The sequence below is a fragment of the Oncorhynchus mykiss genome, chromosome 17 (assembly GCF_057628025.1).
Source record: "Oncorhynchus mykiss isolate SJ-2025 chromosome 17, ASM5762802v1, whole genome shotgun sequence".
Lineage (NCBI taxonomy): Eukaryota > Metazoa > Chordata > Actinopteri > Salmoniformes > Salmonidae > Oncorhynchus > Oncorhynchus mykiss.
The window spans coordinates 24167171-24183368 of NC_143038.1; the positions used below are offsets into that span (position 1 = coordinate 24167171).

A 16198-nucleotide genomic window follows, 5' to 3' on the forward strand; every position below is an offset into this window, starting at 1 on the left:
TTTGACAGTTTTGGAAACTTTAGTGTTTTCTATCCAATACTAATAATAATATGCATATATTAGCAACTGAGACTGAGGAGCAGGCCGTTTACTTTGGGCATCTTATTCATCCAAGCTACTCAATACTGCCCCCCAGCCATAAGAAGTTAACTTCTTATGGCTGGGGGGAGGTATTGAGTAGCTTGGGTGAATAAGGTGCCCAGAGTAAACTGCCTGCTACTCAGGCCCAGAAGCTAAGATATGCATATTAATTTGGGTAGAAAATACTTTGAAGTTTTTAACTGCTTGAATGATGTCTGTGAGTATAACAGAATTCATATGGCAGGGAAAAACCTGAGAAAAAAATCCAACCAGGAAGTGGGAAATCTGAGGTTTGTAGTTTTAACTCTTTGCCTATCCAATATAGTGTACATTTGGTCAGATTGCACTTCCTAAGGCTTCCACTAGATGTCAACAGTCTTTAGAACCTTGTTTCAGGCTTCTACTGTGAAGGGGGAGCGAATGAGAGCTGTTTCAACCAGGTGTCTGGCAGAAGGCAATGAGCTGGTCACGCGCGTGACCTGCGTTCCATTGCATTTCTAAAGACAAAGGAATTGTCAGGTTGGAACATTATTGAAGATTTATGTTAAAAACATCCTAAAGATTGGCTCTATACATCGTGTGACATGTTTCTACGAACTGTAACAGAACTTTTTGACTTTTCGTCTGGACCTAGTGCTCACGCCTCATGAATTTGGATTTGTGAACTAAACGCGCAAACAAAAAGGAGGCATTTGGACATATATGAGGGACTTTATCGAACAAAACAAACATTTATTGTGGAACTGGGATTCCTGGGAGTGCATTCTGATGATCATCAAAGGTAAGTGAATATTTATAATGCTATTTCGGACTTTATTGACTCCACAACATGGCGGGTATCTGTATGGCTTGTTTTTTTGTCTGAGTGCTGTACTTTTTTGAAATCTGACACAGGGGTTGCATTAAAGAGAAGTATAGCTACAGTGCCTTGCGAAAGTATTCGGCCCCCTTGAACTTTGCGACCTTTCGCCACATTTCAGGCTTCAAACATAGATATAAAACTGTATTTTTTTGTGAAGAATCAACAACAAGTAGGACACAATCATGAAGTGGAACGACATTTATTGGATATTTCAAACTTTTTTAACAAATCAAAAACTGAAAAATTGGGCGTGCAAAATTATTCAGCTCCCTTAAGTTAATACTTTGTAGCGCCACCTTTTGCTGCGATTACAGCTGTAAGTCGCTTGGGGTATGTCTCTATCAGTTTTACACAGAGAGATTGAATTTTTTTCCCATTCCTCCTTGCAAAACAGCTCGAGCTCAGTGAGGTTGGATGGAGAGCATTTGTGAACAGCAGTTTTCAGTTCTTTCCACAGATTCTCGATTGGATTCAGGTCTGGACTTTGACTTGGCCATTCTAACACCTGGATATGTTTATTATTGAACCATTCCACTGTAGATTTTGCTTTATGTTTTGGATCATTGTCTTGTTGGAAGACAAATCTCAGTCCCAGTCTCAGTTCTTTTGCAGACTCCATCAGGTTTTCTTCCAGAATGGTCCTGTATTTGGCTCCATCCATCTTCCCATCAATTTGAACCATCTTTCCTGTCCCTGCTGAAGAAAAGCAGGCCCAAACCATGATGCTGCCACCACCATGTTTGACAGTGGGGATGGTGTGAGCTGTGTTGCTTTTACGCCAAACATAACGTTTTGCATTGTTGCCAAAAAGTTCAATTTTGGATTCATCTGACTAGAGCACCTTCTTCCACATGTTTGGTGTGTCTCCCAGGTGGCTTGTGGCAAACTTTAAACAACACTTTTTATGGATATCTTTAAGAAATGGCTTTCTTCTTGCCACTCTTCCATAAAGGCCAGATTTGTGCAATATACGACTGATTGTTGTCCTATGGACAGAGTCTCCCACCTCAGCTGTAGATCTCTGCAGTTCATCCAGAGTGATCATGGGCCTCTTGGCTGCATCTCTGATCAGTCTTCTCCTTGTATGAGCTGAAAGTTTAGAGGGACGGCCAGGTCTTGGTAGATTTGCAGTGGTCTGATACTCCTTCCATTTCAATATTATCGCTTGCACAGTGCTCCTTGGGATGTTTAAAGCTTGGGAAATCTTTTTGTATCCAAATCCGGCTTTAAACTTCTTCACAACAGTATCTCGGACCTGCCTGGTGTGTTCCTTGTTCTTCATGATGCTCTCTGCGCTTTTAACGGACCTCTGAGACTATCACAGTGCAGGTGCATTTATACGGAGACTTGATTACACACAGGTGGATTGTATTTATCATCATTAGTCATTTAGGTCAACATAGGAACATTGAGATCCTCACTGAACTTCTGGAGAGAGTTTGCTGCACTGAAAGTAAAGGGGCTGAATAATTTTGCACGCCCAATTTTTCAGTTTTTGATTTGTTAAAAAAGTTTGAAATATCCAATAAATGTTGTTCCACTTCATGATTGTGTCCCACTTGTTGTTGATTCTTCACAAAAAAATACAGTTTTATATCTTTATGTTTGAAGCATGAAATGTGGCAAAAGGTTGCAAAGTTCAAGGGGGCCGAATACTTTCGCAAGGCACTGTATAATTCCATGCATAACAGTTATCTTTTATCAATGTTTATTATGAATATTTCTGTAAATTGATGTGGCTCTCAGCAAAATCACTGGATGTTTTGGAAGCAAAACATTACTGAACATAACGCACCAATGTAAACAGATTTTTGGATATAAATATGAACTTTATCGAACAAAACATACATGTATTGTGTAACATGAAGTCCTATGAGTGTCATCTGATGAAGATCATCAAAGGTTAGTGATTAATTGTATCTCTATTTCTGCTTTTTGTGACTCCTCTCTTTGGCTGGAAAAATGGCTGTGTTTTTCTGTGACTAGGTGCTGACCTAACAAGTTACTCTTTAAAATGGTGTATAATACTTTTTACTTTAATTATGAGATGTCTGTTGTTTGAATTTGGTGCCCTGCACTGTCACTGGATTTTGTCATATCGATCCCGTTAATGGGATTTCAGCCGTAGGAAGTTAACTTCTTGCTCCTACTTGAGACGCAGATGTCTCAAGTAGACACCTGGAAATGCAAATGCGCTACGCTAAATGCTAAATGTACTCGTTAAAACTCAAACCTTGATCAAAATTCACAAGCAGGGTATTGAATTAAAGCTACACTCGTTGTGAACCTAGCCAACAAGTCAGATTTTTAAAATGCTTTTCGGCGAAAGCATGAGAAGCTATTATCTGATAGCATGCACCACCTGAAAATGCCTGAATGCGACGTAAACAAAGACTCTGCTTATCCGACGCAGCACAAAACGCAGAAATAAAATATAAAACATTCATTACCTTTGACGAGCTTCTTTCTTGGCACTCCTATATGCCCCATAAACATCACTATTGGGTCTTTTTTTCGTTTAAATCGGTCCATATATACCCAAAATAGCTTTCTATGGAAGCTGTGTCATTCAGAAAAAAACATTGTTTTTAAACGCTGCGTTATTTTTTTAAATTAAAAAAGTCGACGATAAACTTTCACAAAACACTTCGAAATCCTTTTGTAATCCAACTTTAGGTATTAGTAAACGTTTATAATCTATCAAAATGATTACAGGGCGATGTATATTCAATAGCTCCTCATCTGCAAATCAATGGCTGCCAATGTCCACATTAACAACATCCTGGTGGAGACTGGAAGAAACGGAAGCCAGATAGATGGATTTTCCAATAAAAAATTCAATTGAAAATGACGACAATGGCGACATCGTGTGGAATTTGTATGAATTGCATGCAGGTCGATATTAAATTTTGTCCTCTTTTAACAACCCATGGAAGTGACTTATGGAAATTATTTTTAGCTTTCAGAGAGCATTTTTTCTTGCGTTTTTCAATGAAACACACGATCTGTTATAGTCACAGCCGTGATTTAACCAGTTTTAGAAACTTCAGAGTGTTTTCTATCCACACATACTAATCATATGCATATACTATATTCCTGGCATGAGTAGCAGGACGCTGAAAAGTTGCGCGATTTTTAACAGAATGTTTGAAAAAGGAGGGGGTAGAAGTAAGAGGTCAGCCCACACCTCTCTGATTCAGTTTGGGTTATATGTGGTAAACACATTTTAGTTGAATGCATTCAGTTGTACAACCCTTTCCTTTTCCCTAATAGCATTGATGCCGAATCGAATTTTTCAAATACTTTTGCTATATAATTATTTGATACCCTAACGGGTCCAAAATCAAATAGAAAAATGATCCTTGTCCATCTTTTTTTTTTTTTTTTTTAGCTTAGTAGAACCCTCCCGATGTGCAAAATGAATATCAAAGCTGACGTGCATACCTATATAACGTAGGTAGACAATGTAATGACACCACAAAAAAAATACAGCGCTACATGTGCAACACAGCATTCCTAACCTAGCCCACTATGTCTGCTGTGTGGATTAAGCAGTCAACAAGTCGAGCAGTCATTTGAAAGACTAAGAACATTTCAGCGAGAAAAGGCCAAATCCATTAACTTCTTCGATATAGGGGGCGCTCTTAATTTTTGGATAAAAAAACGTTACCGTTTTAAACAAGATATTTTGTCACGAAAAGATGCTCGACTATGCATATAATTGACAGCTTTGGAAAGAAAACACAGACGTTTCCAAAACTGCAAAGATATTATCTGTGAGTGCCACAGAACTGATGCTACAGGCGAAACCAAGATTACATTTCAAACAGGAAATGCCCCAGATTTTGAAGGCGCTGTGTTCCAATGTCTCCTTATATGGCTGTGAATGCGCAAGGAATGAGCCTACACTTTCTGTCGTTTCCCCAAGGTGTCTGCAGCATTGTGACGTATTTGTAGGCATTTCATTGGAAGATTGACCATAAGAGACTACATTTACCAGGTGCTCGCTCCGTTGCAATTATTGCGTAATCTCCAGCTGCGTGTATTTTTTCATTTGCTTCAGAGGAGAAACCCAACTGCTACGAATGACTTATCATCGAGCGGCAGTGGTTAGAGCGGTAGACTAGCAACCGGAAGGTTGCAAGTTCAAACCCCAGAGCTGACAAGGTCGTTCCTGTTCCTAGGCCGTCATTGAAAATAAGAATCAGTTCTTAACTGACTTGCCTAGTTAAATAAAGGTAAAATAAAATAAATAAAATCGAATAGATATGTGAAAAACACCTTGAGGATTGATTCTAAACAACGTTTGCCATGTTTCTGTCGATATTATGGAGTTAATTTGGAAAAAAGTTTGGCGACTGAATTTCCTGGGTTTTTTCTTAGCCAAACGTGATGAACAAAACAGAGCAATTTCTCCTACACAAATAATATTTTTGGAAAAACTGAACATTTCCTATCTAACTGGAGAGTCTCCTCATTGAAAACATCCGAAGTTCTTCAAAGGTAAATTATTTTATTTGAATGCTTTTCTTGTTTTTGTGAAAATGTTGCCTGCTGAATGCTAGGCTTAATGCTATGCTAGCTATCAATACTCTTACACAAATGCTTGTGTAGCTATGGTTGAAAAGCATATTTTGAAAATCTGAGATGACAGTGTTGTTAACAAAAGGCTAAGCTTGTGAGCCAATATATTTATTTCATTTGCGATTTTCATGAATAGTTAACGTTGCGTTATGGTAATGAACTTGAGGCTATGATTACACTCCCGGATACGGGATTGCTCGACGCAAGAAGTTAACGCCAAGATAATAGAATTCTTCAAGCCTTCTCTGTCGTGGATGATGTTGTCTTTCGCCGACTGGTTGAGCACCTCGAGCCCCGGTACACACTACCAAGTAGGCACTATTTTTCCGAAGTTGCTGTACCGCAGTTACACAGTATTGTTGAAAACGCACATCAACCTGCTATGGCCACCCCTCATAAGCCTGGTTCCTCTAGGTTTCTTCCTAGGTTTTGGCTTTTCAAGGGAGTTTTTCCTAGTCACCGTGCTTCTACACCTGCATTGCTTGCTGTTTGGGGTTTTAGGCTGGCTTTCTGTACAGCACTTTGAGATATCAGATGATGTATGAAGGGCTATAGAAATAAATTAGATTTTGATTTGACATGGGCGTCACTGCTATTAGCTTCACGACTGACATTTGGACCAGCAATGTCAGCCTCATGAGCATGCTGAGTCTGACAGCACAGTGGGTCGACGAGGATTTAGTACGGAGGAAAGCCATATTGCATGCTCAAGAATGTGCTGGATCTCATACCGCTGCTACCATTTCAATGGCATTTGAGAACAAGTTTGAAACATGAACACACTCCTAGCTCAATTCAAACAACTGACTTGCGAAATAAGCTCATCAACTGTGTCATGACTGGCCTGTGAGGATCAGGTTACAATGGATCACAGCTCTACAGAGATCTTTCCCTCCCGCAGAGGGGGAGAGGTATAGAGGGATTGACCGGGGGGGGGGGGGGGGGGGGGGGTTATGACCTCACACCCATCGTAAAGTATAAGGCAGCAGCCCAACTCCTTCCTAGTCTCTAATGTGAGGGACTGGAATGTGTGTGCCTTAGGAAGAGTTTACAGCCCGGAAATACAGGTCAAATAAATGGACTTTGGGACATTATATTTCATCAGACAAAATTGTGGTAACAATGGTAGATGGAATATGAAAATTAATGTTGATTTTGTTATGTTATTAATAGTTAAATAAAGATGTTATGACAAACATTGTAACTTGAGTTAATGTATATGTGCTGTTTACATACTTTGTTGTGTAGAGAATATCCAGATGAAAGAATGTTTTGGTGACGATAAGACTGATTTTAGTCGTCTAAATGAGATCCTACTAAATCCTAATACCTTGAAACGAGATACGCCCCAGGGAACCCAGAGACCATGTCAAAGACGGAAACGCCCGAGGGCATAAAACATGCGAGTTAAGAATTTACATGCAGACTAAGTTGACCACGCACTGCAGCCTGAGGTATACGACTTGTCGTGACCCCGAAATGCAACACGACGTTGAAGACAAAAGAAAATCTATGAACATTTAAGTTTATGGTGGAGTGGCTATTCTGTATCTAAGAAGCACTGTATCTAAGAAGGTGAATTCAAGAAGGACCAACCGTTTATTCTCTTCAAATCATTGGTAGTCTACACTGCCAAGGTTTTTGGATATAAAGAGACTTTATCGAACAAAAGGAACATTTGAGTAAATGAATGTCTGAGTGCCACCATATGAAGATCATCAAAGGTAAGGGATTAATTTTCTCTCTATTTCTGAGTTTTGTAACGCTTCTGCTTGGCTGGTTACTGTTTGTAATCATTTGTCAACTGGGCTATGTTCTTGGCTAGGTTGCCTACTGGTTAGAGCGTTGGACTAGTAACCGGAAGGTTGCAAGTTCAAACCCCCGAGCTGACAAGGTACAAATCTGTCGATCTGCCCCTGAACAGGCAGTTAACCCACTGTTCCTAGGCCGTCATTGAAAAAAATAATAATAATTCTTAACCGATTTGCCTAGTTTAAAAAAAGGTAAAATAAAAATAAATAAAAAGGGTATGCTTTCGCCAAAAAGCATTTTATAAATCTGACACCGTGGTTGGATTAACAAGAAGTTAATCTTTAAACCTATGTAAAATATGTTTTGTTTTCTGAATTTTTATAATGAGCATTTCTGTATTTGAATTTGGCGCTCTGCAATCTCACTGGATGTTGGCCAGAGGGACGCTAGCGCCCCACATACCCTAGAGAGGTTAACACTTTTTCGGTTACTACATAATTCCATGTGTTATTTCATAGCTGAGGTCTTCACTATTATTTAACAATGTAGAAAATATAAAAAAAGAAAACCCCCAGAATGAGTAGGTGTTTCTAAACTTTTGACTGGTCGGTTTATCTACAGAAATAAAAACAGATCCTGCTTCTGTTGCCTGTTTGAGTGTTTGGTTGATAGCCTCCTGATTCAGTGAGCACCAAGCCACAAGATAAAAAAAATAAATAAACAAACGTGAAATTTTAAATCTTTGCTATGCTGTAATAAAGGCTTCATACTTTTTTAAATTTAGACCAGCCCAGCAGGTATAATAATGTAGTAGTGCTTACACTGTTCCAAATTGTCAGGAAAATTATAGCAGCCCTCCCCTTGATCTCCTTGTTGTTATCATTATTATCACTATTATGATCATTCATTATAATAATAAGTAATGTAAATGTCAGTAGTAGGCTTAGTATAGCAGAATTATATAACCACCATCGAGCTGTAGGCCTTGGGTTGCAAAAGGTCGGAAACTTTCCGGGAAATTTTCCATAGGAGGTTAAGCCCGGGAATTTAGCTTAAATTCATTTTTAAAAAGTTAGCTTATAACAGTTAACCTTTTATTTGGGATACACATGGCAATTCTAGGTCTTGTGGCATATTTGGGTTAAACGATCCCCAATTCAACAGAATTGAAAATCAGCCATTTCCAGCAACAATAGTCATTTACAACATTAACAATGTCTACACTGTATCTGATCAATTTGATGTTATTTTAAAAAAGGACAGTTTTTTATTCTTTTCTTTCAAAAACCAGGACATTTCTACGTGACCCCAAACTTCTGAGAGATAGTGTACATTTCACATTTCCTAAGTATTTTCATGGAGCCCTGTCAAAACGACCATCGTGTTCTTCTCCCCCGATTGCTCAGTTTGGCCAGCTCTAAGAAGAGTCTTGTTGGTTCCACAATTCTTCCATTTAAGAATGATGGAGGCCACTGTGTTCTTGGGGATCTTCAAAACTGCAGACATTTTTTGGTACCCTTTCCCAGATCTGTGCCTGGACACAATGCTGTCTCTGAGCTCCACGGACAATTCCTATGACCTCATGGCTTGGTTTTTGCTCTGACGTGTACTATCAACTGTGGGAACTTCATATAGACAGCCTTTCCAAATCATGTCCAATTAATTGAATTTACCACAGGTGGACTCCAATCAAGTTGTAGAAACATCAAGGATGATCGATGGAAACAGGATGCACCTGAGCTCAAATGCAAGTCTCATTAGCAAAGGGTGTGAATAGGTATTTGTTTATTATTTTTCACAGATTTGCAAACATTTCTAAAAACCTGTTTTTGCTTTGTCATTATGGGGTATTGTGTGTAGATTGAGATTAAAAAAATATATATATATATATATATATATATATATATATATATGTTTTAGAACAAGGCTGTAATGTAACAAAATGTGGAAAAAGTCAAGAATACTTCTGGTCTGAATACTTTCCGAATGCACTGTATGTAATGGGGAATTGAAAGGAACTAACAATCAAAGGGAAAACCATTCACAATAAATGCACACAAAATGGCGAGAGTGCATTCTGGAGAGACGTGCCTTGTGCATCTTAGTCACATCCCCCATTCTGGAAAGGTGGCACCGAAGAGGATGGATGACATTTTACATGCTCCTAACCAACTGTCTATTTTGTTCGTAACTTAATATGTACGTAATGTTTCTTCTACCGTCTCTTATGACCAAAAATAAGAGTGATTACTCACCACGAACTGGAAGAAGCTTTTTCGTTTAGCGAGTCTGACGAGAAGGATATACTGCTTTGCCGGAAACAGGCCCTAATCCCCGTCATATGCGTTAAGAAAAGGGCCGCGGGTCAGGCTGCCTTCTGAGAATCAGTAGCGAGTCAACTCCCACTGCCATCCATTCTACTGGCTAACATGCAATAATTGGAAAATAAAATTGATCACCAACGATTACCCTACCAACGGGATATTAAACACTAATATCTTACGCTTCACAGAGTCGTGGCTGAACGATGACACGAATAATAGAGCTGGCGGGATTTTCCATGCACCGGCAGAACAGAGAAGAAGCTACGCCTGGTAAGATGAGGGGTAGGGGTGTGTTGCTATTTATCAATAACAGTTGGTGGGCGATGTCTAACATTTAAGAAGTCGAATTAGGTAGAGTACCTTATGATAAGATGTAGACTACACTATCTACCAAGATTGTTCTCATCTAAACTCAGCAAAAAATAAATGTCCTCTCGCTGTCAACTGCGCTTATTTTAAACAAACTTAACATGTGTACATATTTGTATGAACATAAGATTCAACAACAGACATAAACTGAACAAGTTCGACAGAAATGTGACTAACAGAAATTGAATAATGTGTCCCTGAATAAAGGGGGGGTCAAAATAATCAAAAGTAAGTCCGTATCTGGTGTGGCCACCAGCTGCATTAAGTACTGCAGTGCATCTCCTCCTCATAGACAGCACCAGATTTGCCAGTTCTTGCTGTGAGATGTTACCCCACTCTTCCATCAAGGCACCTGCAAGTTACCAGACATTTCTGGAGGGGGGGCGGCCCTAGCCCTCACCCTCCGATCCAACAGGACCCAAGCGTGCTCTATGGGATTGAGATCCAGGCACTTCGCTGGAGATAGCAGAACACTGACATTCCAGCCTTGCAGGAAATCATGCCCTGAACAAGTAGCACGGCTGGTGGCATTGTCATGCTGGAGGGTCATGTCAGGATGAGCCTGCAGGAAGGGTACCACATGAAGGAAGGAGGATGTTTCCCTGTAACACACAGCATCGAGATTGTCTGCAATGATAACAAGCTCAGTCCAATGATGCTGTGACACACCGCCCCAGACCATGGCGGACCCTCCACTGCCAAATCGATCCCGCTCCAGAGCACAGGCCTCGATATAATGCTCATTCCTTCGACGATAAACGCAAATCCGACCATCACCCCTGGTGAGACAAAACCGTGACTCATCAGAGAAGAGCACTTTTCCCAGTCCTGTCTGGTCTACCGCCTGTAAGCTGTTAATGACCGTTCCACAGGTACATGATCATGAATTATTTATGTTTCATTGAACAGGCATGAGAAACAGCGTTTAAACCACTTACAATAAAGATCTGTGAAGTGGATTTTTACAAATTATCTTTGAAAGACAAGGTCCTGAAAAAGGGATCTCTTTTTTTTGCTGAGTTTATATTATTCATTTATATTATAGACCGATGCTGGCATTAAGACCACACTCAACCAACTAAGGACATAAGCAAACAAGAAAACGCTCATCCAGAAGCGCCGCTCGTAATGGCCACAAAAATGGCTTGTACTTTAACAGCAATGATTCCAACCTAGACTTGTTTTCAATAAGAACTTCTACAGTAATGTGTACAGTAGGCCTGAATTTTTCATCTTCGTCTGTACTGTTACTTAGTGCAAACCTATCAGTAGCTAGCTAACTTGCTTGAGCTAACATTAGCTATTAGCTGTGTACAATGCCAGGGGATTGTTTGAAAGAGAAACTCATACTACTATGAGACAGTACTCCCTTATTTCTGCTTATCGTCTTTTATAAAATAACAATACCTTGCTGGCGGACTTACTTTTCCACTGTCGAAGCAATGTTTCCTCACTCTGACCTGTTCTGAAAGAATTCCCTATGTATACTGCAATGCTGTGGATGTTTGGTCGGGACGTGTCGTTAAATGAATTTGTTTGTTTTGATTGACTCCTTAATAATCACTTCCCCGCACAAAACACATTGAAGAAGCTCCTTGTTGATTCTCAAAGCGTGTATGAAAGAGAAACTCATCGGTGTATTGACTTTTCATGACAACGGAGCTCAGTCTGAACTTGTTGCAAGCAGGAGTCCATTTGGCGAGTGGGAATGACAAATCAGTGGCTTACAGCTGTTGAACGACAGCACTGCAGCGTGTGTCGGAGTGATCTTCCAAGAAAACTCTCCCACTCGTGCAGCTGCCAAACTGAGCTGACACTGCTGCTAAGCAGAGAGCGCACTGAACAGAGACCGCAGTCGCACTTGGCCGAATCAATTAATTAAATAATTATACATTTACACGTTGCGACACACCATTGGAATTCTACAGCATTTCAAATTAGGCCTAAAGGTTTCAAGGACAAAATTACATGTATAGAAGTATGTTTTTGTTGTAGTGGGGACAGTAAAATTAGCCATAAAAAAATGTATTAAACATGTTATTTTGTATTTTTATGTTAAACTCACAACAATAGAAAAATCTGCATTAATATTGTCTAATAGAACACATGGGGGGGAAACGAACGGAGACATTAATAAATGCATTTCTATAGCTTCCGTTTTGGAAGCTGAGGTGACGTGCCAAGATGGCGGTTCAGTACACAGAGCCCCCTATCAGTCATCTGTTGTATATATAAATTGTTGTTCGAAGTTGTGAAATTATCTTTGAAGTGATATGAAAGTAGAAGGATTTGTTTATAGAACCGTACTGCAATTGAGAATCGATTCACAATTACATGGAGTATTTGGATGTTTTGGCTTCAACAACCAATTTGTCTTTAAAACAGAACATGTAGGGTCCATGGACTAGAAGGAGTAACGTTTGCCCAATAATGGACTTGAAGGAGACAGTTACATTAGGGTGACCAGACGTCCCTGTTTTCCGGTGACAGTCCCCGTTTTTAGTGGTCTGTCCCCTGTTGAAGCTGTCCCCGGAAATGTCCCCGTTTTTAACAGTGCATTAAAAACAGACTGCAAAGTGAAATAATATTTTACGTGGCATTAAAGCCCGGGCAGCAGAGCCTACCGGTTGACGTCTCAATCGCATTGTGCTTGTTTTCTCCAGCAGAGGGGGCTGCTCGCTATAGCAGCTTCATTCACTCTTCTTCTACTAACTACTTGCGCTAGTTTTAGAGAAAACTGCTGTGGAAAACTCAGACAGAAGTGAATCCACAACATCACCACAAACATATCTTCAAGTCAGGTTAGTTACAATCTTTTGAGATACTAGCCGATGTTATAATGTCACAATTTATTATATAGATAGATGATCTGCTCTATAAGGTTTTAAATAAATTATGCTAGCTAACTTTAGCTATGTAGACTAAGTTAGCTAGCTACTGTCACGGTAACTTAGCTAGGTTAAAAAACGTTCACATGTAAACATGCAGTGGACGGGCTATTTTGAAAATATGATTATATTAAATTAATGCACAATTAATTATGAGAATATTTATTTGTAGATTACAATTTTAATGGTTTGGCATTATAATAAGTAGTGTGAAAATATATTTTGAAAACTTCATGGATAACATTGGCATAATGTTTTCTGTTAGAGTGGAGAGGAAAGAGAGGAGGAAGACTGGATAGGAAGAAGAGTGAAAGAGATAGAGGAGGAAAGGTTAAGATATGATTACAGAGCCTGCCAATTTATTATTCCAAACAATGTTTTTGAAATAAAATACAAAAATGAGGCAAGCAATGGGAATCTGTTAACCAAAGTATTTTATCAAATAGTGTACTATTTATTATTAAAAATTAGAGAGGAAAGAGAAGGGGAAATTAAGGAGTAAAAAGAGTGAAGCGAAGAGAGTGTAGAAGAGTGAGGTGGAAAGGTAAAGAAAAGGAAGAGAGCAGGAAGACGAGTGAAGAAAAGAGGAGAAAGATTGGAGCAGAAGAAAAGGTTAAGAGAGTAAGAAGAGCAGACAGAGGTACAATGGCTCTTTCCAAGAAACAGAATGAATGATACATGGACAGCAGCAAGAAATAGGTTCACGGTTCCTATGCTTATTGTGAAGACAAACTTCAACCTCCCCTGCGAGGAGTTCATGGAGAAGCTGGCCAAAGACAGAGCAATCGTTAAGAAGATACATTCTTCTGAGAAATATATCGATTAGGTTGGTATAAGTTATATTATGTAGTTACCAATCACATCATCATCTTATTTCTTTATTAAGTATTTCACATATACTATTGCCTGATTTTTAAATTTGGCTCATGTTCTCACATGCTCCTATTCTACCCAGACTACCAGGACCACTGCATGGCTGTTCAGATTCTAACAGGCACACTGTGATAGAGAAAACAACTATATTACAGAATATATTACAGACTAACTTGTTCTGTCTTGTCTGTAGTGTTTCTGTAATATAGTTGTTCTCTCTATCCCTGTGTGCTCGTTAGACTAAATACATGAAACCGGAATTGTCCCCCTTTTTTTATTTCATAGATAATAACATTGTATATTTTAATTATATATTGACCACCGAACTGGAAATGTCGATGGTTTAAGTTACAATGAGTTCATAAAAAAAATCCTCCTCCATAATCTTTAACGAAACTGACCGCGACTGGTGTGTTCCCACATTAGTTGAGTTAGTTAACTAGATAGACAACCTAAAGTCTAGCATTGTGACCGATGTCGCAAATTACCAGTTCCCTGTCTTGGCAAGTGGGCTGGTTGATGGAAAATAGTGTTATTTACTATGTTCAGCTAACGTTAGTTAGCTAGCTAATTTCTATATGCGCTAAACGACTAACTTTCAAAACGAACAACGTTAGTAACATTGCTAACACAACTAACGTTACCAAATATAAATATGAACATTTACGTTACGCTGAACACACGCGACAGGAGAGTTAAGACCGTCCATGTCCGGCCGCATTGTTGATCACACAATATCTGCTCCCAACGTCCTAAACAAAGTACCGCTAAGAGACTACGTCTACCTAAAACTATTAACTACCTAGTTTAATAATATAGCTAGCTACTGTTAGTTAGCTGGCTAGTTTACCTCCAGTGTGTATGTATTCCAAATCGACTTGAAGTTTTGCATGGCTTCAGATGCCGTCTGTTCGTCCATATTCAGCTCCTGACAAAGCATTTCCAAGCTCTTTCGGACGGAGCTCTCGTCCGTCCGCCCGGAGTCGGAATCTGACTCGTCTCCCCGCATTTGTAAATCTAAGTTACAGTGGCAGAGAAATAAAACAAAAATATAGCTATCTATGTCAACAAAGCAGTCCAGAGACACCACAAACACGCCACCGGTCATTGAATTCCCACAATGCACTGTGGTGCAAATTGGCGCGAAAACGGATCCTTTCTGACCAATGAGTAAAGGCCCCAGAGGGCAAACAAAGGAACGTAAACAGGGATTGCGTTTCAAAATCAAAGTGTGCAGTCCAAACACATGAAAGACACACCCTATCACCTCAGCGCTTTTATTTTTTAAATATTTTTTTATCAACAACAAATCAATACAGGAAGTACATGTGGGAACACACTTGTATATATAAATAATGTACAAAGGATAATTGGGCTAGGGGGTATAATATCACATTACACAAGGACCTTATTAAGGGACATACATACATTATTATTCTAACAGCTTTTTTTTTTGTTAGTAGAGTATTTAATTGTCTTAAAATACAGGTCAATTTATTTTTGTAAGGTAAGACAATTTTTCCAACAGATATTAGCAATAAATCCATTCCAATAAGGCATGACATAAGGTATAGAGAGATACAACATCCTGCTGAAACAAGGTTCGTATCACTCTGTTGTTGAATGGATGAAAAGATAAACAAATATTTCCTACTGACGAGTCAACAGGGTCAACGGAAGGTAGGCTCTGAGGGTCAGGTCTTGACACATTCCTGAATAATACAGCAACACCTGAGGGAATGGCATCTAAAACAGTTGCAAAATCTTTAGACGTTACAGGGACCTTGTAAAGTGATAAGATTTCCTTATAACTGAGTAAAAGACCCTCTGCATTTACCAGTTGGCTCACCAATAGGATATTATTTCGGAACCAATATTCTAAAAACAAAGAAGTATTTGTATACAATATACAGTGTATCCTGATTATTCCATACATAATATCTGTGTGGAGAAAAATGATGCTCAAAATTAAGGACCATGACAAGAAACCCTGCCGATGAAAAGCAGAAAGTGCCACTCTGGTCTGGTCAACTTTTATATTGCTGTTACCCCAGTTATCACTCCTTTCATTGGTGCCCCTTTCTTGGTGCCCCTTTCATTGGTGCCCCTTTCTTACCCCCATTCGTTTTACTCCGAGCGCATTCTCCCTCTGCCCAACAGAAACACAAACAATTATCACTAGACCACTTCTGGTTACCCTCACCGATTCCACACGACCCAACTGTTTTTTCACCCACCGTGAAACCACAAATGGATCCGCCAAAAGACAAGAGTCAACTTCTTCCATAAACTTCGGTCACAGACTCTTCTTTTTCCTGTACCTCGGTGCATACCTCAGTCTCCGATAAATTCACACCACCAACCACCACAATACTTCACCCTCATTCACTTCCATTTCTCCTCCTGCCTTCAGCTCCCTCTGCTTACACTTTCTACCATTCTTCTTTAACATACTTTTTTCCACC

The 16198-nt window shown here is 39.4% G+C and overlaps 1 protein-coding gene across 4 annotated transcripts in view; it reads right to left on the reverse strand.

Moving 5' to 3' along the window:
- The window catches only part of rbl1 (retinoblastoma-like 1 (p107)), a 53538-nt gene extending 38576 nt beyond the window's left edge, over positions 1 to 14962 (reverse strand). For 2 of the 4 annotated variants that reach the window (XM_021568398.3, XM_021568397.3), the window contains exon 1: positions 14584 to 14962. In XM_021568398.3, coding sequence (XP_021424073.3) covers positions 14584 to 14841 — 258 coding nt within the window. In that variant the 5' untranslated portion in view covers positions 14842 to 14962. Of the gene's footprint in view, positions 1 to 11396; positions 11683 to 14583 lie in introns of those variants that run through there. The other 2 variants (XM_021568399.3, XM_090205093.1) reach the window with 2 other exon arrangements.
- Between the last annotated feature and the right edge of the window lie 1236 nt (positions 14963 to 16198).